Below are 27,168 nucleotides of genomic sequence, written 5' to 3'. Positions count from 1 at the left end.
TTTGTAAATTATTGCATTCCTTTTTTATTCACAATTTGTACAGTGTCCCAACTTTATTTGGAATCGGGTTTGTTTGACTAACATATATATATATATATATATATATATATATATATATATATATATATATATATATATATATATATGTTGATACATCGATGGATGATATAATTGTCTGGGGAGCTTCGAAAGAAGAACATGATGCAAGGTTAAGAAGGGTTCTGGAAGCAACCAGGCATGCAAATTTGAAGTTGAATATAGAGAAAAGTGCCAATTGGGAGTGAACGAATTAACATTCTTGAGTGACATCATCAGTAGTTCTGGAGTGCAATCCCATGAATGCCAAGACTGCAATGTGTAAAGGACGTTCAGAGATTCATGAGTATGTTGAACTATGTGAGTAAATTCATACCTAATCTGTCTGAGAAGATCCATTGAGATGGTTAACTGAGAAAAAGAATGAATGAAACTGGAATCATGAACAGGAGTCTGCTTGGCAACATTTGAAAGTGATATTAACTAAAGAGCCAATCTTGAAATTTTATGACCCCAAACGTTCCATTAAAATTTCAGCTGCTGCTTCACAAACAGGATTGGGATCAGTCCTACTTCAGGATTATGATGGAACCTGGCAACCAGTTGCATATGCCTCATGCTCGATGACTGATGCGGTGTGCAGGTATGCTCAAATTGACAAATAATTGCTTAGCATTACCTTTGCATGTGAGAGATTTCATCAATTTGTGGCAGGACAATCTGTTGATGCTGAAGCTGACCACAAACCATTGATTGCATTGTTCAAAAAATCTCTTAATGATTTTCTATTGAGAATTCAAAGAATGATGATCAGATTGCAACGTTTTGCACTAACTGTGTTCTATACACCAGGTAAATGAATGTTTATGGCAGATACCTTGTCCAGAGCAGGCCTAACTACACCCTCTAGTGGAAGGTTGACTGAGGATATTCATGCATATGTGAACATGATTGTAGAAGCCGTACCTGTTGCTGATTCCAAAATGAAACTGAGAGACGGAACAAGATCAAACTCTCACTCTGTGAAATACTGTCATGAATTCTGTATAAAGGAAATAAAGTAGTGATTCTGAAAAATCTGAGACATGAGATGTTTTGAGATGGAATTGAAAAGTGTAAAAAAAAGACCTTGTGAAGTCATGTATTGACCTGAAATCAATCAGGACATCACAATTGCCCTGTCCAAATGTCAGACATGTGCCAGATACCAGTTCAGTAATCCAAGAGAACCACTAAAGTCGCATCCAGTACCTGAAAGACCATACCAAAAAGTAGGTGTAGACATTTTTACATGTCATGGAAAAAAATTACCTCTTATTATTCATTTTATCCCCAAGTGTATGTGTGTTAAGCACAACTACAGAAGAAAATGTCATTTCTTGTCTCAAATCGATCTTTGCTCGACGTGGAGTACCAACAGAAGTTGCTACAGATAATGGCCCTCAATTTTTTAATTCTTGTTTCCAAAAAGACTGGGAAGTCTTTTTTCAAAAGACTGGGATTTCCGACATACGATGTTGAGTCCATATTTTCCCCAATCTAATGGAATCAGCGGGAGTTGTGAAAAGGTTCATGCAAAAGGCAAGAGATGATAGAAGTAGTTTTTATAAGGGACTGCTTGCTTATTGTAGTACACCTCTTGAGTGCAGAAACTCCCCGGCATATCTTTTGATGGCACAACGTCTTAGTTCTAATTTACCTATATCCGAGGATCTTCTCTTGACAGAGAGCAGCGAGAAAGTTAAAAAGTTCAAAGAACGACAAAAGGCTGAACAAAAGATCTATTATGATGAAGTTCATTTGCCTGAACTTTGTGCTGGTGAGGAGGTCAGATTTAAAGATAAATCTAATACCTGGAATCAGAAAGGCATTGTACTTGAACAAATTCAACCAAGGTCCTATAACATTGAAACAACAGGCGGTGTTGTATTAAGGAGGAATCGTCAACATCTATTGAAAGATTTATCAGCTGAATTAGAACAACCAGAGAAAACTGGAAAAACTAAGATGAAACGTGTAGAAACATGCTGAAATTTGAAATCTGAAATGCTGAAAGACTTGCAAAAGGCTGAGATAATTACAGATAATTACAATTGTGTGTATTTTGCTTATAATTTTAAATGTTGATATTCAAAGGTTGACTCAGTATAATTTAAAATACACTGTTTGAGAGTTAGTCGGGCCAATACCAACAACAAACGTCTAACCAAGCAGCATCAGGGGCGTATGATGGTCGAGGAGAGAGAATGAGAAAGAGGAAGATTTGAAAATAAGAAAACGAGAAAAAAAACTGCAGAACTAGAGATGGGACACAATACAAAAGAGCTCAAAAAAATATCACTGGAATGAAGGTTTATGACTGGGCAAACGCTTTAGGACCCACGTTTATATTAGAAAAGCTTTCCAGTGCTGGAGAGAGCTAAGAGGGAAGGCCTGAAAACAGATGCGGAGGCTGAATTGATTCCTTCTCATGTGAGTAACTGGGTTTTGATTGTCTGGAGTTGCTGTGCTGTTGGTGACTAAAAACGAACACTTTGTATTTACTCTTGTGTAATGTATGTTCATTTTGTTGCACGTCAGCTGTGATAAACAGACATCCACTCACATTGGGTGTGTAACAGTTGCCAGATAGTGAGAGTTTTGCAGTTAAACCACTGTACACTGACGACAGCTAGAGAATGCGGTATTTAGTGTCATTGGTAGTGCATTTGCCTCGCATGCCAGCAGCGATTGGACAGGGGTTTGAGACCGACATGGACCAGGGTAGTTAGTATTATAATGTGAGTTTTGGAGGCGGAGCAATGAAGAGAGGGGTGGGTTTGTTTGGGTTGATTTCAAATATCAACAGTTTTCAACAACGAATTTGAGAAATCGCATACAGCACCTTTAATGGAATGTTGAGAGAAAAAAAGGAAAAAGGAAGATGTAATGATAGCGGTTGGTTTAATTGAGTAGTGGCAAACCTGTCTAGTATATATTTGCTCATGTGCAGAGAGTGAACAGTGTTGGCCTAATGGAGTTGGCCTAGTGTGCATGGTGGCAGCACGCCGCTGTGAAAACTGATAATAAATTATGTCAACGTTATTCTTCAATTGATCTGCAGTGTTGTGTTTATTTACAATGCGGTCTTCATTTGTTTCAAAATAATAATGGAATTGAGAACTACAAAATTCTTACATTGTAACTTTGTTAAAGATACAGGATTCGAAAAAAGAATAGCAGCTGGGGAGCTACCAACAACTGATCGAGCCTCCATATACAGCCACTTGGGATGCGTATCCATCAAGTTATCAGCAGCTTGATCGCTAATCCGCCAGAACACCATAGCCTTGGCATTAGCAGCCCAATAATAATGACTGAAAAGAGCAAGTTGGTCCTCGTCTGCTTTTTTTCGGCCGATTCGAAATGTTGAATCGGCGTTGGAGCTCGTCGGTCCGTCGGGCCATCTGATCATTCTGTTTGGCTGTTCGGCTACTGCCGCCTGCTGGTTTCGGAAAGGCATTTCATCTCACGCAGGCACAGAACTGACGTGCTACTTGGCCGTCGTCTGTTTAGCGTCGGTTCGGTGTGTCAGGGCAACTTTGGACACAGACGCTGCCGACGTGAGCAAACCCCGTAGTCTGCTTTCGTCGCCACTAGTTCTTCGGCGTCGGCTTGGTGTGTTCTGGCCTTAAAGTGATGACATCAGAGATAACAATCACAACCCAAACTCACCAGTATGTTCAAACTAACAGTCCTCTCACTCTTTACTAACATGTTTCCAAATCTCAACCTTTGCTCAAAGCTCTGAAAATACTACAACTAACACACCATAATATAAAGAGTAAAAAGACAACCATTAGGGCTGAGAAAAAAAAAGAACAATAAATGAATAACTACTTTAGTTACAATACACAATTAACAGGCAACACTTGAAGCTCTTGTAAGGAACCCCCCATCACCCCAAAAATGGAATCCGACGGCCTGGGCGAAGGTTTAATGCATGTATGTCTTTTCAGCACCCCTGTGAAGATCAATTTTTAGAATTTAGTTTCAATTTTACTTTAGCTGCTCGTATAATCTGATTCAAATTTCAAATGATTATTACTCTTAGACTGTGTTTCCAATTAGAAATTAATCATTATGTATTAATTTAGATTTTTGATTATTCTAATTACCTTATATTTTCAATTATTTGTTCATTATGTAACTTCGCACAGGAAGTTACATCGTCCTTATGTACTTCCACGATCACAAACACACCAGTTGCTTCTTAGACAGAGGATGCAGGGTAAATATCTACCTTTAAGTCGGTTGCTCTCTGCTCACTCATAACAAAAAGCATAGTTTTGTATATTTACGGAAACTGCAACTTACTAAGGTGCCAATTGAGAGAAATCGAAAATATCTCAAATGTGCTCCATGCTCCTTGGTATTACTTGCGGTAATACCAAACTCGCAATAATCTACTAGAAATAATGATTTAAGAATAAATGCAGATTAAATCAAGAATAACAATTATTTATCAGGTAAAAATATGTCATGCCAATTACACATTTAAACAATTAGAAGCCCATTCAGAAATAATAAATACATAACATCAGTTGCTCAAAGATGACTCTGAGACTAAGAATTGCATACAGTGGTGGATGAATATTTCTAATAATTCACCCATCACTGGGGGTTCTGGCTGCAGAATGTCCAACATTACTGCTTTGCTCTTTCCCTTAAATATCCAGACCAGGACAAAAGGATTATAAATATTTACTACACCAACACATGGTTTCAGGGGAGAGGAGTGGGTTATCAGATACCTTGAAGAGACACCACCTAAAAGGAGGACAGAATTCTCCTTAGTTTTCAATCTTCCTCATAATACCAGTGACTGCTGTGAATTTGAGACTATTTTACCAATCGCACTGAGACATTTAAAATGATACCAAACATGAAAGGGAAATTCAGCAACTTGAACTTGAACACTATCATTTAGATAATAAGAGATGGCAAACTTTCTTTAACTGGAGAATTAGAATGTAATTAAAGTTCATGCAAGTATGATACTGTGAATAATATGAGATTGATTTCTAAGTTTATTAAAAAGAGGTTGAGCGGTTCTTTTTATTGTTTGAACGTGTTGTGGATGCACAAAATTGGTCAGATGAAGAGCACATGCTGATGTTGCAGTCTGTTTTTACAGGCAAAGCCCAAGAAGCATATTCACTTAGTGTAGAAGAAGCTTCTGATTATCAAGCTGTAAAAGCAGCAGTGTTAAGGGCTTATGAGCTGGTCCCAGAGGCCTATCGACAACGATTTAAATCCTAGAAGAAAAGAGAAAAGCAGACGTATGTTGACTTTGTACATGATATCTTGGTCTATTTTAATCTTTGGTGTGTAGCTTCTGATATAAAAACACTTGATGATTTAAAATAATTAATGGTGCTTGAACCATTCAAGATTTCCATTTCAGATTGTATTGCAACATACATCAATGAGCGCAAACCTGATACGGCATATGAGGCGGCTATTATGGCTGATGAATTCTCGTTGACTCATAAAACAGTTTTTAATTACAGACGTGATGGTGAAAATTTTCAAAAAGAACCCTGGCGGAAAAATAGCAAATTTTCCAAATTTGTGCATGAGTCACCCGGCTGACAGTTGCATAGCTCTGTTGATGAAAAAGACAGCAAATGTGTAATTATTGTCATGGGTTTGGTCACTGGAAGAATGAGTGTTCATTACTGAAAGCAAAAGCTGACAATTCTAAAGTGAATTCGAAATTTGTGTCCTCTGAAAAGTCTGTTGCATTGGCTGTGACTCCATCAACAGTGAATAATGTGCAGAATTGCTCGCCATGTGTTTCAACTTTTACTCCATTTGTTACAGAAGGTTCTGTTAGAATGGTAGATTCCACAAAAGTTGTACCAGTTAAGATTTTACATGATACCGGATCATCAGAAACCTTTATGCTAGAATCTGTATTGCATTTTTCAACTGATTCTTATTCTGGAAGCAATGTGTTCATTAAGGGCATTGGCTTGAATGTTATGTCTGTACCACCTCAAAAAATTATGAATGGGAGTGAAAAAGATGTAAAAGTTACTTTTGAAATGTTTTTTTTTTTTTTTTTTTTTTTTTTTTTTAGCCTAAACTGAATAACTGAAGCATCTAAATGTGTCTAAACTGATGTGTCTAAATATTTTAAATCTTGTCACACATGTTAGCTTACTGGAAAGCCAAATCAATCCTTGAAACCTTTATCCAATACCAGCCATTAGTCAACAGTTTGAGTATCTCAAAAATTGTATCGGGCCATTGCCTAAGTCAAAGCAGGTAGTGAATATTTGCTTACAATCATGTGCCAAGTAATTAGATATCCCGCTGCATATCCTTTATGTACTGTAACAGCAAAATAAGTCATAAGGCACTGACTCATTTCAGTGTTCGGAATACCAAGAATTATCCAATCTTATCAGGGAAGTAATTTTACTTCTAAATTGTTTGGTCAAGTGTTGAAACAACTTCATATTCAACATAATCTCTCCAGTGCTTATCATGCCCAAAGTCAGGGAGCACTGGAGAGATTTCATCAAACATAAAAATCTTTGTTGAGGTCATACTGTCACGATTGTAGTGTAGAGATAGTCGCTCAACATAGAAGATGCAAAAACTAAGGATGCTTTATCTAAATCCAACAACATAAACACAGGAGAATTATTGCTACACTACTTTAAACTAAGACTTTCAACACCAGCCAGAAACTAGGGATAAACTGAGAGCTTAAGTAGAGCAACCAAACTAGATGAACTAAACAAGCAACACCTGAACTGAATGTACAATCAATTAGTAACCATAGAAACTGATCAGATGGGAACAGACCCAATTAGCAAGGACAGCCACTCTTGAAACAGGGAAACATAACTGAAAGTTAGAAAATATAAATTGTAAACATAAGCAAACTAACTCAGAATGTGACAGTACACCCCTCCTCCTGGAAGACGCGTGCTTGCATGAGGATGGGCGGGTGGGTGACCTGGAGGCCAACGATGGATGGCTTAGTCCAAGGAGGAAGCTTCCAGAGCAGTACCAGTGCGGTACCGGTGCTACAGGAAGCCAGGGAGGTGCAGGCAGTTCAGGGGCCCAGGTTGGTGCTGGCAGCTCAGGGGGCTGACACCCAGACCCACTGGAGATACAGAGGCAATAGTCTTAGCAAGAACAGGCATCTCGACAGGGGGCGCTGGAGATTCAAGGGTAACAGTCTTAGCAAGGACAGGCATCTCAACAGGGGGCACTGGAGATACAAGGGTAACTGTCTTAGATTGAACAGGCCTCTCGACAGGGGTCGCTGGAGATAGAGGGGTAACAGTCTTAGCGAGGACAGGCATCTCGACAGGGGGCGCTGGAGATAGAGGAGTAACAGTCTTAGTAAGAACAGGCATTTCAACAGGGGGCGCTGGAGATACTGGGGTAACAGTCTTAACGGGAACAGGTGTCTCAGTGACGAAGTAGTCCCCCCCTAAAATTTTCTTGGGAAGAGCTACAGGGGTATGTACAATACGGCAGATGGCAGCAGCCATCACAAATAGTATAGACTGGAGTAGCGACTCTGGGATTTCAGTTTCACACTTTACATGAGATTCTGGGCCTAGAAGCACTGTGACCATTAGTGTTGGCAGTGCTGTGAATGTCAGACCTTGTAGCGCTGTGACCACTGGAATTGGCAGCACAGTTAGTGTCTGATTAAATGGTACTGTATTTGTACTGGCAGTGCTTGAACCATTTGATTGGGAATCACATGCACCATAAGCATTGGCAGCGAAAGGGCTATACTATAGGATTCTGCAGCACTTGGGTGTTTAATGGTGTAGCAAATTACAGGTATTTAATCAATTAAATACTCAAATCATGGGTTAAATACATATATAATAAATCATAACGCGTTATGATTAAATACATTATATTCATGCTCAATCGTTTCTGCTGCTCATTCAGAAAACCAAGTCACTTCTACGTTTTGTTTCTGCAAAACTGCTTTACGATTTAATGCTATCAAGTTATTTCTTGTGGCCAGAGAATAACTTTCTTTTATAATAGTCTATGAGAAAACTGATAGTGGACTCTGGACTCAGGACAAGGAAGGGAGTGGACTCAGGACGAGGAAGAGAGTCGCCTCTGGACTCGGGACTCGGAAGGGAGTTGAACTGAATGTACAATCAATTAGTAACCATAGAAACTGATCAGAATGGAACAGAACCAATTAGCAAAGACAGCCACTCTTGAAACAAGGAAACATAACTGAAAGTTAGAATGAGGAAAATATAAAGTGAAATTACTTTTTGATCGTCGAACAGTTGCGTTCGTTTTAACCTGGTGACCAGGTACTGGCATTGTTGCCTATTGTTGGATCATTGTTCATGCTAAGTTTGTTGGACCGTATACTGTTGCTCATCAGATTTCTGATCTGAAATAATTGATTAATATGCCAGATCGAAGAAAAAAGACGAGAGTGTGTGTAATGAAGACAAAGTTAGTGTACCTGATTCTTGTATTTAACCTGTTCTGCTTACAGATTCTTCTGCTAATAATGGCAGCATTGAATTGGCTTCTACTCCAACTCTGGTAGGTGAGGAGGAAGATGAAACCTGTCCGGGAGATTGTGTTCTTCAAGGTCGTCTTTGAAATTTGGAAGCATTGAGTTCTTTGCAAGTCCGGCTTAATCATCTAATGGATGTACAGCATACTGATTTGATTAATTTGATTACTGAATATGTTACATTGTTTTCCAGTACTCCTCCTTGTACAAATTTAATTAAACATGACATTGATGTGGGAGGTTCAAGTTCCATTCGTCAGCATTAATACTGAGTGTCTGCAAATAAGAAAAAACAACTGGATGATGAAACTGAGTATATGCTGAAAAATGGTATTGCTGAACCTACCTTTTCTAGTCGCGTCGGATTCTTCTAAATATCAGCTTAATTATTCTGTGATAGAGAAGGAAGCGCTTCCTTTGATTTGGGCTTTACAACACTTTGAAGTGTATCTTGGATCTTCAGAGGGACCTCTAATGGTCTATACGGATTACAATATATTTAGTTTTTTTGTACTCCTTACAAAACCCTAACCAAAGACGAGATGGTGTTTATTTCTTCAGAGTTACTTGTTGGACATACACCATATTAAAGGCGTAAAAAATTTAACTGGTGATGCCTTGCCCGTGTTCACGTGATTTTAGTGTTTTAAAGTTTGTATTTTCTCTGATTTTGTCTCTTTCTGTTTCTTTCTTAATTTTGCTTCCTAGGTGCCAGGTTGCTAAAGGAGTGAGAGTTGAAAGGATGGAATTGCAAGATGAACCAACTATTGTAATTTGGACTATTTGAATTGTGGAAGACTCTGTGCTCTTTTTTTTTTTTTTTTTTTTTGGTGTGACTGGTCTCCCGTTATTCCTGCTGTTGTCGACCGGATGGTGTGGCTGACTTATCACAAGAATCTGCGCCTGTTCAGGCTAATTAAGGGAAGGATTGGCACCTGTTTCTTCCCTTATTAAAGGGGAGCTTGTGAGAGTACGAAGAGGCTCGTGTCATTATGAGGGTGTTGTGAGATTTGTTTGCTTCTGTTTAGCTTGTGTTTGCTTTTTGTTCTTGTTTGTTTCTTTTGCTATTACTTTGAACTTGGTTCTGTCTGATATTTTAACACCATGTGTCAGACAGAAATTTGAGTTATTTTTGTAAGTGATTTTCTGCTTTATATATTTTTCTATTTATGTTAATAAACTTTTTTTAAGTGTGAAAGAAAACCCACTTTAAGAATCAACAGGAACTGCTGCCTGAATGTGTGAAAATTCACACCCATCAGTCTAAAATGGGTTCAGAGATGACCACAATCCTCCGTGTTTAACCAGTGTATAGTCAAACTGAGTTGAAAACTAACTGAATTACATTGTCCCCATGGGGACAAAAGGATAGTAATACCAGAAATGTTTAATCTTGTGCATTTTTGGTCCCTCACACTATTATGCTGTTCACTTTATTTAAACCATTTATTTTGATTTAACACCATTGTTTCTGGTTCAAATGTGATTGCTTCATGTTAAATTGACTTGAAATGCTTACTAAAACTCACCTGATGTTTTCATTTTGAAATAACATGTTTCAGTCAAGTAACCCAATCAAACAAGACTTTCACTTCCCATCATGCTTTGCACCGAGCTGAATTAGGAGAAGAAATGTTGAAAAACAAAAAAAAAAAATGCTTTTTTTTTAGAAAGATGAGAATATGGAGAGACTTCTTACTGTTTAATATTTGTATTATGTAAAAGTTTTTATTTTCTTAGTGTTTTTTGGAGATTACCATTGTAGTGAAGTGTAGAGCTTGTGCTTGCAGTCTTTTTTTGCTGCCATTGTTTTCCTTGAATTTGCTTCTCAGTTCCATGCAATTTTAAGCTTTTCTTGGTTCATTCCATGTTTTACAGGCAACCTCTCTCATGCTAATTCAGATTAGCACAGTTGGTTTTAAATTAATCTAGTTTATTTTAAGTCTGGACTCCATAGTCCAGGATTTAGTAATCCGTACTTAATCTGTATTTCATTTTTTAAGCAATGATTAACTATTCTAGAATAAGGCCTATCCTGGCTTGATTTAAACCCTGTCCGGGAAACCACCCCGATATGATGTCACCATTATTGATTCTATAGCAGGCATCAATAGCACATTTTACTTAATAGTGATTCCACAGGAGCATATTCAAAGAAATACAGCTATATATAGTGTCAGCACTAAACAGTCAGTTGGTCAGATCAGAGGAAGTTAACAACCACAGGAGAGGCTGATGATGTTTAAAGAGAGAACATAAAGAAAAGACAGACTGACAGAAACAGAAAATGGCTGATCAGTGTCACATGTGTCTGCTGGGACTGATCATTCTCTGTTCACTTCTGACAGGTAAAGAAATCTTTATATGATCTATAAGATGGCTTGAAAGATCTGTATGATGTGAAGATCCAAATTAATTAAACGAATTCATTTAATTACTTTGGCATTGAGTCTGACTAAAAGTTAGATTGAAGATTTATTTTTGCTGATGTTCATGTTGTGATCACATGTACTGTTTTCTTTCCCATTTTAATTTTTTGATATTTATGAAAATATGATCACTCAAATGTACTGTTTCAGGTATGACTGTAACTGAAGAGACTCATGTGTTCAGGACGTCTGGTGAAAATGTCCATCTGCCCTGTAATAATGCTCTTCCTGGCTGCACATCAACTACATGGATCTATACCAGACATTCAGACGCAGTTAAACTGATTGCTGGAGGGATAAAGAAGAATAATATAGAGAGACGTGAGAGACTGAGTCTGGGGTCAGACTGCTCTCTGAACATCAAGAAAGTCACACAAGAAGATTATGGGCTTTACGCCTGCCAACAATATGTGAATGGACAAAGAACTGATGCACCCGTTTATCTGCATTTTCTTCATGGTCAGTGCTTCTGTAAATTATATGATTATATGTTCAAGTTTAAAGGACAACATTTTCCTTTTAAACGTATGTGTAATCATAGGAATAAAATCTGTAGTGTGATTTCTGTCTTATTTTCTGTTTCAGTCTCTTCATCATCCTCACAGACTGAGATCAGACCAGGCAGCTCTGTGACTCTCTCCTGTCAGTTGTATTTTTATGATAGATACCCTTGTGATACTTTGGTCCGTTCTGATGGAATTCAGCTGGTCTGGGTGAATCAGGCTGGTGTTAGTGTGATGACAGACTCCAGATATCAGATATCATTCTCCTCAACACACTGTATCAGCAATCTGACTACAACACTCCTGAATGAAGATCTCAACAGAGAGTGGAGATGTCTGGTTACTCAGAGAAAACAACTGAAGACCTCAGCCACATATACTGTCAAGTATTCAGGTAAAACATTCTTTAATTTCAGATGACATGATGATTAAAAGTCATTAATTCAGGTGAAAATGTTAATAATTTTAACAAAGGGAGATAATACAAAATGCATGTTATTTTTCATTTAGTACTGTCCTGAGTAAGATATTTTACATAAAAGATGTTTACATATAATCCACAAGACAAAAAAAAAATAAAAAAAAATAGCTGAATTTATTAAAATGACCCCATTCATAAGTATGTGAACCATTGGTTCTCAGTACTGTGTGTTTACCTGCATGATCTACGACTATTTTTTTGTTTTGTGATGGTTGTTCATGAGGGCCCTATAATACACCCGGCGCAATGCGACGCAAGGCGCAGCGCAAGTGTGTTTGCTAGTTTGCGTCCGGCGCCGTTCGCGTTTTCCCGTTCAGCGCCACGTCCTTAAATTAGTAAATGCATTTGCGCAAGTTAGTGCGCCCATGGGCGTGCTGGACTAAAAAAGAGGTGTGTTCAGGCGCATTGCCGGCGCATTGTTATTTTAAGGAGCTGAAAATAGACTGTGCCATAGACCAACTCAAACCTGGTCTAAAGTCAGTGGCGCAATATTTTTTTGTTAGAGCGCGTTGGTAGAAACTGCGCCTCAGGGCGCGTCCACAGTGCGCGTTGACTTTGCTTATTACATACAGGAATGTGCATCACACTAACATGCCAAATATTAAAAACAAAAGGATTACAGTGTAAAGGAAAATTATTGTGTAGGTTACATAAATATAAAAATGTAATGATGAATAGTCATTGCGTGTATTAGAATTAGGCTACCTATTTTCAATTCAGCCTATTACTACTTATAATGATGAACGAAATAGGCAAATTAATTGAACAATCGTGCCAATACACACACATATATATTAACTGACTCATCGACAACAAATTCCGCCATGTAAATAGCAATCCGCCATGTCGCGAGCGCATCTCGCTCTTAAAGGGATTGATAGATGATTGGTTTATTGAACGTTACCTCCATTACTCATTAAGAGAATAGGGACAACCCATTTCAAAAATGCGCCCCGACGCACGGACCGTTTTTCCGTCGTTAAAATAGCAAAAGTGGATTTGGACACGCCCTGAGTGCACCTGCGCCGTGCGCTTTACACTTTGCGTTTAGATCGTTAAAATAGGGCCCTGAGGGGGTGAAAACATTTGGTCAAGGTAAATTGTATTTAATTTGTCGCATTGAGCATCAGTGAATGTTTGAACCTTTTTTAAATAGTTGTGTTTGAGTCCCTCAGTTGTCCTCAGTGTGAAAAGATGGATCTCATTCAGTCACTGTTGTAAAGGGTTCAAATATGCAAAAGATGGTGGAAAACTGAAGAATTCTTGGGATCTGGAGATTTTTTCTGAAGAACAGAGCTCAGTTTAACTGCTCAGAATAGACAAGGGACTTATGAACAACCATCACACAACAAAAAACATCCAGATCATCCAGGTAATGACACACAGTATTAAGAATCAATGGTTCACAAACTTTTGAACTAGGTCATTTTAATAAATTCAGCTTTTTTTTTTTTTTTTTTTTTTTTTTTTTGTCTTATGGATTATATGTAAACATTTTATGTAAAATATCTTACTCAGGACAGTACTAAATAAAATATAACTGATTCTGTATGATCTCTCTTATTTTGCTAAAATGTTGCACATGTTCACAGATTCTGCAAGAGGTTCACATACTTATTCTTGCAACTGTATATGGTAACAACACTTATATGGTCCACAACACTTACAAATAGACAAACGCACTGCAAAAGTCCACAACACTTACAAATAGACAAACGCGCTGCAAAAGTCCACAACACTTACAAATAGACAAACGCGCTGCAAAAGTCCACAACATTTACAAATAGTGAAACGCGCTGCAAAAGTCCACAACATTTACAAATAGACAAACGCGCTGCAAAAGTCCACAACACTTACAAATAGTGAAACGCGCTGCAAAAGTCCACAACATTTACAAATAGTGAAACGCGCTGCAAAAGTCCACAACATTTACAAATAGACAAACGCGCTGCAAAAGTCCACAACACTTACAAATAGACAAACGCGCTGCAAAAGTCCACAACATTTACAAATAGACAAACGCGCTGCAAAAGTCCACAACACTTACAAATAGACAAACGCGCTGCAAAAGTCCACAACACTTACAAATAGACAAACGCGCTGCAAAAGTCCACAACACTTACAAATAGACAAACGCGCTGCAAAAGTCCACAACACTTACAAATAGACAAACGCGCTGCAAAAGTCCACAACATTTACAAATAGTGAAACGCGCTGCAAAAGTCCACAACATTTACAAATAGACAAACGCGCTGCAAAAGTCCACAACACTTACAAATAGACAAACGCGCTGCAAAAGTCCACAACATTTACAAATAGACAAACGCGCTGCAAAAGTCCACAACACTTACAAATAGACAAACGCGCTGCAAAAGTCCACAACACTTACAAATAGACAAACGCGCTGCAAAAGTCCACAACACTTACAAATAGACAAACGCGCTGCAAAAGTCCACAACACTTACAAATAGTGAAACGCACTGCAAAAGTCCACAACACTTACAAATAGACAAACGCGCTGCAAAAGTCCACAACACTTACAAATAGACAAACGCACTGCAAAAGTCCACAACACTTACAAATAGACAAACGCGCTGCAAAAGTCCACAACACTTACAAATAGTGAAACGCGCTGCAAAAGTCCACAACACTTACAAATAGTGAAACGCGCTGCAAAAGTCCACAACACTTACAAATAGACAAACGTGCTGCAAAAGTCCACAACACTTACAAATAGACAAACGCGCTGCAAAAGTCCACAACACTTACAAATAGACAAACGCGCTGCAAAAGTCCACAACATTTACAAATAGACAAACGCGCTGCAAAAGTCCACAACACTTACAAATAGACAAACGCGCTGCAAAAGTCCACAACACTTACAAATAGACAAACGCGCTGCAAAAGTCCACAACACTTACAAATAGACAAACGTGCTGCAAAAGTCCACAACATTTACAAATAGACAAACGCGCTGCAAAAGTCCACAACACTTACAAATAGACAAACGCGCTGCAAAAGTCCACAACACTTACAAATAGTGAAACGCGCTGCAAAAGTCCACAACACTTACAAATAGTGAAACGTGCTGCAAAAGCCCACAACACTTACAAATAGTGAAACGCGCTGCAAAAGTCCACAACACTTACAAATAGACAAACGTGCTGCAAAAGTCCACAACACTTACAAATAGACAAACGCGCTGCAAAAGTCCACAACACTTACAAATAGACAAACGCGCTGCAAAAGTCCACAACACTTACAAATAGACAAACGCGCTGCAAAAGTCCACAACACTTACAAATAGACAAACGCGCTGCAAAAGTCCACAACACTTACAAATAGTGAAACGCACTGCAAAAGTCCACAACACTTACAAATAGACAAACGCGCTGCAAAAGTCCACAACACTTACAAATAGACAAACGCACTGCAAAAGTCCACAACACTTACAAATAGACAAACGCGCTGCAAAAGTCCACAACACTTACAAATAGACAAACGCACTGCAAAAGTCCACAACACTTACAAATAGACAAACGCGCTGCAAAAGTCCACAACACTTACAAATAGTGAAACGCGCTGCAAAAGTCCACAACACTTACAAATAGTGAAACGCGCTGCAAAAGTCCACAACACTTACAAATAGACAAACGTGCTGCAAAAGTCCACAACACTTACAAATAGACAAACGCGCTGCAAAAGTCCACAACACTTACAAATAGACAAACGCGCTGCAAAAGTCCACAACATTTACAAATAGACAAACGCGCTGCAAAAGTCCACAACACTTACAAATAGACAAACGCGCTGCAAAAGTCCACAACACTTACAAATAGACAAACGCGCTGCAAAAGTCCACAACACTTACAAATAGACAAACGTGCTGCAAAAGTCCACAACATTTACAAATAGACAAACGCGCTGCAAAAGTCCACAACACTTACAAATAGACAAACGCGCTGCAAAAGTCCACAACACTTACAAATAGTGAAACGCGCTGCAAAAGTCCACAACACTTACAAATAGTGAAACGTGCTGCAAAAGCCCACAACACTTACAAATAGTGAAACGCGCTGCAAAAGTCCACAACACTTACAAATAGACAAACGTGCTGCAAAAGTCCACAACACTTACAAATAGACAAACGCGCTGCAAAAGTCCACAACACTTACAAATAGACAAACGTGCTGCAAAAGCCCACAACACTTACAAATAGACAAACGTGCTGCAAAAGTCCACAACACTTACAAATAGACAAACGTGCTGCAAAAGTCCACAACACTTACAAATAGACAAACGCGCTGCAAAAGTCCACAACACTTACAAATAGTGAAACGCGCTGCAAAAGTCCACAACACTTACAAATAGTGAAACGTGCTGCAAAAGCCCACAACACTTACAAATAGACAAACGTGCTGCAAAAGTCCACAGCACATACAAATAGTGAAACGTGCTGCAAAAGCCCACAACACATACAAATAGACAAACGCGCTGGTGAAGAAGGGCAGCAAAGAAGCCACTTTTCTCCAAGAAATACATCAAGGACAGACTAGAATTCTGTAAGTACAGCAAGGACTGGACAGCAGAAGACTGAAAGAAGTTATTTTCTCTGATGAAGCCTCCTTTCAACTGTTTGAGACATCTGGAAACTGAATAGCCAGAGAAGAAAAGGTGAACGCTACCATGATGAGTCACGTGTTGTGCCAACAGTAAAGCATCCTGAGACCATCCATGAGAGGGGTGGTTCCAAGGGAGTGTCAAATTGACCACAAACATAATGCATGTTATTACCCTTGATAGCAAATATATATATTATATTATATATTATCAGTATAATATATTATTATAAAATGCAATTTTATAATCTTCAATCTGCAATTTTGTAATTCAACTCCCCAAAACCCACCAATTCATTATCTCAATAAATTAGAACACTTCATAAGATCAATAAAAAAAAGGATATTTTAAACAGAAATGCTAGGCTTCTGAAAAGTATGTTCATTTCTATGCACCCAGTACTCGGTAGGGGCTCCTTTTGCATGAATTACTGCATCAATGTGGCGTGGCATGGAGGCAATCGACCTGTGGCACTGCTCAGGTGTAATGGAAGCCCAGGTTGCTTTGATAGTGGCCTTCAGGTCATCTGCATTGTTGGGTCTGGTGTCTCTCATCTTCCTCTTGACAATAGATTCTCTATGGGGTTCAGGTCAGGCGAGTTTGCTGGCCAATCAAGCACAGTAACACCATGGTCATTGAACCAACTTTTGGTACCTTTGGCAGTGTGTGCAGGTGCCAAATCCTGCTGAAAAATGAAATCAGCATCTCCATAAAGCTTGTCAGCCGAAGGAAGCATGAAGTGCACTAAAATCTCCTGGTAGATGGCTGCGTTGACTGTGGATTTCAGGAAACACAGTGGACCAACACCAGCAGATGACATGTCAGCCCAATCATCACTGACTGTGGAAACTTTACAATGGACTTCAGGTAACATGGTTTCTGTGCTTCTCCACTCTTCCTTCAGACTGTGGGACCTTGATTTAAAAATGAAATGCAAAATTTACTTTAATCTGAAAAGACTTGGACCACTGAGCAACAGTCCAGTTCTTTTTCTCCTTAGCCCAGGTAAGACGCTTCTGACATTGTCTTTGGTTCAGAAATGGCTTGGTATGTGGAATGTGACAGTTGTAGCCCATTTCTTGAAGACGTCTGTGTGCGGTGGCTCTTGATGCACTGACTCCAGCTTAAGTCACTCCTTTTGAAGATCTCCAAAGTTCTTAAATCGGCTTCACCTGACAATCTTCTCCAGCCTGCAGGTCATTTCTTTCACTTGTACAACTTTTCCTACCACACTTTTTTCCTTCAAGTCAACTATCTATGAATATGCTTTGGCACAGCTCTCTGTGAACAGCCAGCTCTTTCAGCAATGACCCTCTGTGGCTTACCCTCACTGTAGAGGGTTTTGATGATCGTCTTCTGGACAACTGTCAAGTCAGCAGACTTCCCCATGACTGCTGTTGGGATTACTGACCTAAACCCAGTATTTATACCCTGAGAATGGTCATTTAATAGAACTTGAAATTAAATATCTAATCATTTGAGATACTGATTTTTTTTTTTTTTTTTTTTTTTGATGAGCAGCAAGCTGTATATATATATGTAGAATATATTGAAGTTTTACTTTTTGAATTAAATTACAGAAAAAAAAAACTTTTTCATGATATTCTAATTTATTGAGATGCACCTGTATATAATATAATATAATAAAGCCATTAATATATTTTTTGTCCAATTTTATGCCAATCATGAAATGTTATGGTGATTTGCACATTTGTCCATGTCAGGAAACACAGACTCAAATGCAAAAGGTGAGTAGAAAGTATTAAACTGTTTATTGACAAATGACAATTGCAGGTGAAGAAACAAACACAACCAGAGCGGGTGAAAAAAAAAGCATCAAGCGCCACACACCCTTATATGATCGCCGTAGAAGAACGTATACAATATTCCTTGTCTCTGCAGGACGATGTCGGATGAGAGACAAGCGTCTGGAATCCAGGAAATGAACCAGAAAAATCGTAGCTCGGAGATACATCAAAGGTAAGTAGCAGGAAGATATTCGGGTAGTCCTAGTCGTAGACCAGACAAGGAAGGTATGTGTGGTGCGGGCTTAAATGCAGGAATGGTGATGAGATGATTGATGATTAATATTCTGGAGAGGGTGCACGTCGTGATGAAGTGAGGGTGGAGCCTAGCGATTCCGTGACAGGGCCAAGGACCCCGACGTCGAGGTGGAGGGAGGTCGGTGATGAAATCAGCCCCTAGATGTGTCCATGGTCGGTTGGGAATGGGCCACCAGTAGCGATATTGTAGCAGCAAGAGGGATTTATTGGCCCCTGGGTGACCAGTGCCCAATGAGGTATGTGCAGTATGGATAAGTCGATTCTGTTGGAGTCTGGGTATATATTGCCGGTCAGGAGGACAGCCCGGCGGAGGATTTTCTGAGGCACTGGATTTTCTGAGAGGTCCACTCGATCAGACTTACAATCAGTTTAGGATCCAGAACAGGTTCAGGAGAATCTGGGGAGTCATCTGAAGCATGGACTCGGGAGAGTGCATCAGCATGGCCATTCTTGTTTCCAGGACGGTAGGAAATGAGGAAGTCAAAACGGGTAAAGAAAAGGGCCCATCTTGCCTGTCGAGGATTAAGTCATTTCGCTTCTTGTAGATAGTGAAGATTCTTGTGGTCCTTAAGAACCAAAAAGGGGTAATGAGCTCCTTAAAGCTAGTGCCTCCATTCTTCCAAGGCTAACTTGATGGCGAGTAGTTCTCTGTTATCGATATCGTAGTTTCCTTTCCAGTTAAGTCAAAAGTAACCAAAAAAGAATCAGATTATATTACTTAAAATACATATCATGTAATTTGTATTCAGTAATGTATTACAATTTGTAAGTAATCCACCCAGTATTGGTCATGATTGAGTATGAAAATATGATGTTAATGTCCTGCATCTGAACATTCATCTTTTGCAGCTCCAGTCGATTCAACAACACTGATTCCAGTCAGAAACTCAAACTCTGAGAAGAAATCAAGCCGAACTACAGCAGCAGCTCCGACACAACAAGGTACATGATCAGTCACACAAACTTTTTATCATCACACTTTATCTGGAACGTAACTCGGTAACACTTTACATAAAGGTTCCCTTTGTAAATGGTTTATAAAGGTGTTTGTTAATGACTAATAACTTATTTACAAATGGATAAGGTGATCGGGAGTTACAACTGCATGAATAAAAAGGGTGACTTTAACATAGTGAGACATTTTTAACTCACATGTTATAAAAGCTTAATAGCTAAATGTATTTATTCACACATATTTTACTCAGAACCTGATTTCTGGTTATTTCATGATGCAGCAAAAATATACTGTTATGGTGAGACTGAAGGGTGATTTATTTGTTGTTTTCTCAATAATATCTCATGACTTATGTCACTTTTCTCACTGTTGCTCATCAGACTTTACTCTGTGCATTACCCATGATACTCTGCTAAAAGGTCATACTCCCTCTCAGAGCAATGTGAAATGTATATGAAACGATGTATATGAAACTGATTTCATGTTTATCAAGATGAAATGATCAAACAAACATTATTTTGGAGAAAAAAAAAAACTGACTTTGTTTCTTCAGTAGAACACAAATGATGATTTTTAACTCCAACCGTTGCAGTCTGTCAGTCGTATAATGTATGTCAATATGAACACAGGTGCAGAGCCAGGGGGTGGCCAGGGGTGGCCTAAGCTTGGCCACCCCTTTGGCCACCCCGCTCACAACTGCTGTTTCTGTCTACTTTTTTGATGACAAGAATTGCGTTTATTTAAACGCAGAACCGTCTCTTTAAGACCACAAAAAACGGGAGACTTTTCAGACGCGCACTCCAACTTCGCCTCAGCGCCTGGCGCAAGTCAAACGCGCGGAAATGATACAGGTGCGGAATGAGCTTCAGCAGAACAGCAGTGAACATTGAACAATAACATCATAATAAATGTTATTGTAAACGTAAATGTTTCTCAACTCGTGGGGTTGCAAGACGGTGCGCTTTTCAATCACGCACAGATATGGCGCGCTGTATATTACTCACTATAAATAAAGCGCAAAAGAAACTACGAGCATGCAACGTCGTAGTTCTGTCATCTATTAAGCCACGAAATAACCAAAAAGGCGATTAAAGCTGTGTTAAAACTGTGCATGCATGTATGTAGGCCTATTTTTTATATATATATATATATATATATATATATATATATATATATGCGTCACATGTCTCTGGACTAAAATATTCTGCCTATGTGAGATCACAATATAAAGCACAAGCTGATATGTAATTTTTTAATGCATAAATAAATGTGAGAACTGTGCATTTGTAATAGAAGATGCTAATTTTGTTAATTTATAAAGTACAAACAAAAATATCACATTTAAATGCATAATTAATTTTACATTCTGGCATTTATGTGCTGTTGATTTCTGCTTCCTTGTCAGCAAATGGGAATTCAAAAGAGAACACTTTTTTTTTTTCTTTGTACTGAGTTTAATTTATGATAGAACTGTTGCAATTATTTATTTTGACAATATAGAAAGTTAAACATTTAGTGTTTACTTTTTTGGTTACTTTTTGAAACAGACAAACTCAGAATTGTTGAGGTTCATTGATTATACATAAATTCAATGAAGGTTGAATAATCTTTGAACTACAGTATGTAGTTATCTGCATGTCTCATCCATGGAGATGCAACAATGGAGAATAAGCTATTGGGGGTTTTGAGAGCCAGAACTGACTGAACAAGTTGAAGCTATAGTGTGAGCCCCTTTATTAATATGCCTGCAAGTGAGGAATGATTACAACAAAACAACAAAAAAAGGTCAAATTCACTTAGCATTCCATGATCTAATTCACTATCTTGATTACAATTAAGTACAAATTAACTGTATTCAGTTGTGTTGTAATCACAGTCCAGTAGCCTACATTATAGTCAGACTCATTTTTATGTTGAAATTATGAATATCTTGGTGCCACCCCGGACAGGTTGCTGGCCCCTGCCTGGCCACCCCTATGAAAAAATCCTGGCTCCGCCACTGTATGTACACCATCTATACGAGTCAAAAAAAATATGCACAGACAAATCTAAATTAAGCCCTGCGGCTCGTGACGACACATTGATGTCCTAAGACATGAAGTGATCGGTTTGTGTGACAAACCGAACAGTATTTATATCATTTTGACCTCCTAATACACTAACTGCTTTGCGCACGGCATCTGGTGCGTGAGGTGTGTACACACTCTAGAGTAGTTTAAAGGATTAGTTCACTTTTAAATAATATTTTCCTGATAATTTACTCACCCCAAAGTCATCAAAGATGTTCATGTCTTTCTTTCTAAAAGAAATGAAGGTTTTTGATGAAAACATTCCAGGATTATTCTCCTTATAGTGGGCTTCAATGGTCTCTCCAAACAGTTGAAGGTCAAAATTACAGTTTCAGTGCAGCTTCAAAGGGATTATAAGGGACGATACCAGACGAGGAATAAGGGTTTTATCTAGCGAAACGATCTGTCATTTTCTACAAAAATACAAATGTATATGCTTTATAAACACAAATGATCACCTTGCACGTGCTTCCGCTTTCCGTATTCTTCAAAAAGCTGGATAAATGGGTAATGCCTAGAGTAAAGTCGGATGAGCAACATTGAGAAAGTGACATAAGTCATGAGATATTATAGAGAAAACCACAAATAAATCACCCTTGAGTCTCACCATAACAGTATATTTTTGCTGCATGAAATAACCAGAAATTTGGTTCTGAGTAAAATATGTATGAATAAATACATTTATTAAGCTTTTATAACATGTAAATTAAAAATGTACCTCAATGTAAAGTGTTAACCATAACTCTTTAATCAGATTTGTCAATGGGTCCTGGAGCCTCATGTTACATATAAAACTTTGATTTAAAGTGTGAGTATGCTCAAATGTTTTCAGACTCGTAAAACTATATGCTAAGCCAGAACCTGCGCAAAATTAGAAATCCTAATCATAGTACACGCATCCCGCACCATCTCCTCCCCCAAAAAACATATGGAGCTCAATCATTCAGTAACCGTGTCTTGTTTAAAATAAAAATATTCAAATTATGTAGACAAAATACTTCCAAGGCACTCATGTTGTAAACTAGTTAAAAGCCTTTAATGATCTGGGCTTATATCATTAAAACCAGTTAAAAGTAGATCTATGCATTTCTGCAAAAGAGTCTTCTTCAGGACACACATCAATTGCTCAAACAGGTATTCTTAAACAAGCGGTGATTAATGGATTATCAAAGACAGCTGGTTAATAGGTGTGGCTAAGACTAACCTCTTGGTATAGAGAGAAAAGGGGGGGGGGGGGCTTTCCAACATGATTATGTAATGCGTGGCGCATCGCACAGCTAGTGCAAGACAAGCATTTGTGGTTAAAAAGTATATACATTTTTTTTTTAAATGTCCAATCGTTTCGCTAGATAAGACCCTTATTCCTCATCTAGGATCATGTAGAGCCATTTGAAGCTGCATTAGAACCTGCAATTTTGACCTTAAACCCATTGGTAGCCATTGAAGTCTACTATATTGGGGAAAGTCCTGGAATGTTTTCATCAAAAACCATAATTTCTTTTCGACTGAAGAAAGAAAGACATAAACATCTTGGATGATATTGGAGGTGAGTAAATTATCAGGAAGTTTTAATTGTGAAGTAAAACATTTTTTTTGAAGGCCCACTGAAGTGCCTTGAAACACGCAACATTATTCAATGTGTTGACATAATTTAAACTGAAACAGAAAGACAGGGTGGGACATATCAAACAGCTCCTCCCCTTTTTTAAAATAGCCAATAGCGTTTCGTTTATATCACAGCTCGGCCAGAACCGTTTAACTCAGTAAAACCTCTGTTTCCCTCTAATCTCTAATCTTTAACTGTTTCTCCTCCTAATCTCCTCCATGTTGCTTTAATATATAGCATTTTGTGCAGACTTCAAATGGGTCTGATACCTTTTGCGGTCTGCGGCGACTTGCGGATATGATCCGCTCTGTGCTTTCATGTCTCTAGACCGTACTGTATGCTTCAATGGAAAGCATATTTACAAGGGGGTAGGATGTAACACATGATGGAGTAAGTTGTAACAGTTTAACAAAAGAAACTAAAACAGAGGCCAAAATATGCTTCAAAAGTAGGTTTATTGAAGCAATCCATGAGAACAATTTAAAACACTCTATAAAATTATTATAAATAAACTGCCCTTAGTTGTATAAGGGGATGGTTGTTGTAACTTTTTAAAGATGCCTTAAAAACCACCCCTGTCAGTCAGTGTTTAGCAAGCCATATTACCATAATGGTTTGAAATTAGCAGGTTAAAATTACATTACATTTTGCCGGAGAAACTACAATTTAATCTAATTTAAGTTAGGGGCTTAAATGATTTTATCAACAAAAGCTAAACAAAACATAGTTTTGGTCAAAAAAAAAGTTTTTTTTTTTTTTTCCTTTATAAAAGCATGTGCCTTTTTCCAGCCTTGACAGCCATTCAAAGGGGATTTGAGAGGAAGAGGGTAAACACTGAATTGATTGATCTCAGGATCATTTAAGATTGGTGGTGTTACAGCTGCCCCCATGTTAATACTGGTCTCCCCCCACACATATTTCAATGCCCATTTTGTGCGTATGCAACGTTTATATATCAGGCCGCAGGTCCTTTTGTTAGACGGATCGTGAGTCATGACCATATAGTCTGTTGTCTGTATAAATCTCTCTCTCAAAATAATCATAAATCATCAGCATTAAACAGTAAAATTGTAACAAGGCATGCAGTACAGATGTAATGATCAATTTCAGCTGATAATATATGATCTATTTCTACAGGAGGCTATTTATAGCTCCTAACTTAACAGAAGACTTTGAGGATACAAGGCAGTTTTGCTAACCAGAGATGTTGAATAAAAAGCAAGGCAATACAGTATTTCCTATATTTTGTGTTTTATATGGTGCATTTGAACAAAAAACTCCCTCATACAGAAAATCGGATCATTACTTCAAACTCTGGTGTGACTTCAGCTGCACACAGATCTTCATTTACACAGCAAGGTATTTATGTTTGTCTTTCTTATTTCAGTGCTTTACAGAGTTACAGTGGAACTGCTATCTACATATTCCTTTGTTTAGAGAGTACATCTTTTCACAAACCTTGTGACAACAACAGTTAAAAAAAAATATTTTATTAAATATTTTAAATAGTTTGTAAAGGGAATGTATATAACCATGTTTTTGTGTGATCAGTTAGCATTTTTGAATTTACACAACATGGCACATCTGTAGCATCAACTACAGAAAAAACACAGATTCCAGATACTGCACCAAAGTTTGAAGTCTCTATGGATGCTGGATCATTATTCAGAGGTATGAAATGTCTTTGTATGTTTTTTTCATGCTGATAACTCTAGACTATTATATTAATGAAGTGAATTTAATGGTTTTTAAATAATTGTTAATGGTTTTATATCCTTGATTTCATCTACAATGTAATTTACAGTTTCACAGATTCATTCTCTTCTTTTTCTCTTTTCTCTCTATCATCTGTCCACACATCTTTCCTGTAGTGATTATGATTATTGTTGAGACTGCAGTGTTTGCTGCTCCTACTGTGATTCTTCTTCAGATCATCTGTGCAAGAAGAGCTGGTGAGTTTTGAGTGACAGAATCTGATGATTCACATTGATTTGTAACAATCTGCAAACATAGTAAAACTTACGAGACATCAGTAAATTGTATTTCATTATTTTGTAGGGAGGAAGGACTCACACCACCCAGAGGAAATAGAGATGCCTACTACAGTGTTAGAATAAAAACTGATAAAATAACAAGCAAGATCTGTTAATTATCATTACATATTTACAGATGTATTTTGATTTTTATTATTACTATTATTTGTACACTGATTATTTCAATGCAAAGTCAAATCCTTACTTATTTTTCCTACTAACCCTAAATAAGAAAATGTATGAATGATTGTCTTCCCCACCCACAACATGCTTCAACATGTTTTTCATGTCATTTCACACATAAATATGAATTCACAAAATAAATAAGGAATGTTAATCAAGAAACAATATTTAAAAGAAAACAGAAAACAACTCATATCTCTTGGCTGGATAACTTTGGATAACCTGAAATTAGCCAGCTAAAACTGAAAATAACTCAAAAATACCTCAGAAAAGGAAGAAACCTAATTGCCCACTTCTCACATCATAGTCTATAATAATTATTCAGTTGATACTTGCATGCAATCAATAAATTCATTTGAAGAAATAATCAATATTTCTCTTGTACCTGTTCATGTTGTCATTGTTGCAGTGAGCGAATCACACAAAAACTTCAAGAAGCTAAAATTAAATTGTATTTCCTGTCATCATGATGTGTCATTCACCAGATAAAGTTGGAAAGATCAAAACATTTTTATTTTAATCTCATCTTTGAGTTAAACTCAAATGAGCAGACAGTGAGAGGGTCACTATTCGTTCCATCCAGATAAAGTCCCGGCACCAGACTGAGACAGCAAGGCTGTTTTGAGCTGTAGTTATAGAACGACACCTGCTTTCTCTCACAGTCCAGATACAACCCTATTTTCTCTGGTTTGTCTCGAGTACTTAATGGAGTGTCCTTTCCATCAAAAGCAAAGTTTAATTTTTGTAGATTTTTAAAATAAAAGATCAAAAGGATTAACTATGCAGATTTATTTTCACAGCCTTCTTTGGTCATATTTACCAAGGGTATGAATAATTTTGAGCACGACTGTATGTAAGATAAAGTGAGGCAGAGAGACCATTTCAATGACATAAAGATAACGGAAAAATTTGTAACTTATTTATGCTTCTGTGAAATTTAGACTGAAAATATGTTTAAAATTTTTAGAATGACTAACCCGATAAGTAAAGTGATCCTCTGTGATTCTAAAAGGTAATGCCCTCAGAAACTGAGCATTCAGCCCTTCATTGTACATTGTTTTTGATTGTGTTTTATATTTTGTTTTACCCTCAGTGTTGTCTGTTTTAAATTTGATGTTGTAGAGCATTTTGGCCAACAGCTGTTATTTTTAAATGTGCTTTATAAATAAATGTGACTGACTGACTGACTGACTATTTATATTATTATTTATCTACTGAGAGACATGATTCTGTACTGATTCTGCTGTTCTGACCTTTAGTCATTCATACAGTAATGACAATGAGAGCAGATTAGTGCCTGAACCAGGATGTGTGCAGCTCCATCAGCCAATGGAAACATTTTTGATTTTGGCTGATACCTTTTTTCTATCCTGTTCACTATGACACCAGTGTCTGATGAACATGTGATTCTGGCAGAGAACCAGCAGCACACACTTAGACCATTATATAAATCTGACCTCGATACTTCCACAATAATCACCTGATGTGGAACAGAATGGTTCCATAATAATTTGAGTATTTGCAAATTGTTTAGTTAAATTAAATTGGTTTAACTTCTCTTTATTAAATATGTTGAAAGTATGCTATCATGAACTGAAAAGATACAGAGTTTAAAGCC

At 37.8% G+C, this 27,168-nt stretch overlaps 2 protein-coding genes across 2 annotated transcripts in view; both read left to right on the top strand.

Moving 5' to 3' along the window:
• Window positions 1–9,736, top strand: part of LOC137032523 (carcinoembryonic antigen-related cell adhesion molecule 3-like) — a 71,358-nt gene extending 61,622 nt beyond the window's left edge. The window contains exon 8 of the mRNA XM_067404293.1: window positions 9,317–9,736. The gene's annotated coding sequence lies outside the window, so the exon portion shown is untranslated. The remainder of the gene's footprint in view (window positions 1–9,316) is intronic.
• A 166-nt stretch (window positions 9,737–9,902) lies between these two features.
• On the top strand, window positions 9,903–26,683 carry LOC137032516 (uncharacterized). Its single transcript, XM_067404280.1, has 8 exons — window positions 9,903–10,956; window positions 11,188–11,496; window positions 11,623–11,934; window positions 19,554–19,646; window positions 24,625–24,693; window positions 24,886–25,005; window positions 25,206–25,286; window positions 25,393–26,683. The coding sequence occupies exons 1-8, from the start codon at window positions 10,896–10,898 to the stop codon at window positions 25,449–25,451; spliced, it is 1,104 nt and encodes a 367-aa protein (XP_067260381.1). The 5' UTR covers window positions 9,903–10,895; the 3' UTR covers window positions 25,452–26,683.
• Window positions 26,684–27,168: the final 485 nt, after the last annotated feature.

The sequence above is a fragment of the Chanodichthys erythropterus genome, chromosome 2 (genome assembly GCF_024489055.1).
Source record: "Chanodichthys erythropterus isolate Z2021 chromosome 2, ASM2448905v1, whole genome shotgun sequence".
In the NCBI taxonomy this organism is placed as follows: domain Eukaryota; kingdom Metazoa; phylum Chordata; class Actinopteri; order Cypriniformes; family Xenocyprididae; genus Chanodichthys; species Chanodichthys erythropterus.
Note: the sequence above shows the minus strand (reverse complement) of the source record. Positions and strands in the feature narration are given on the sequence as shown.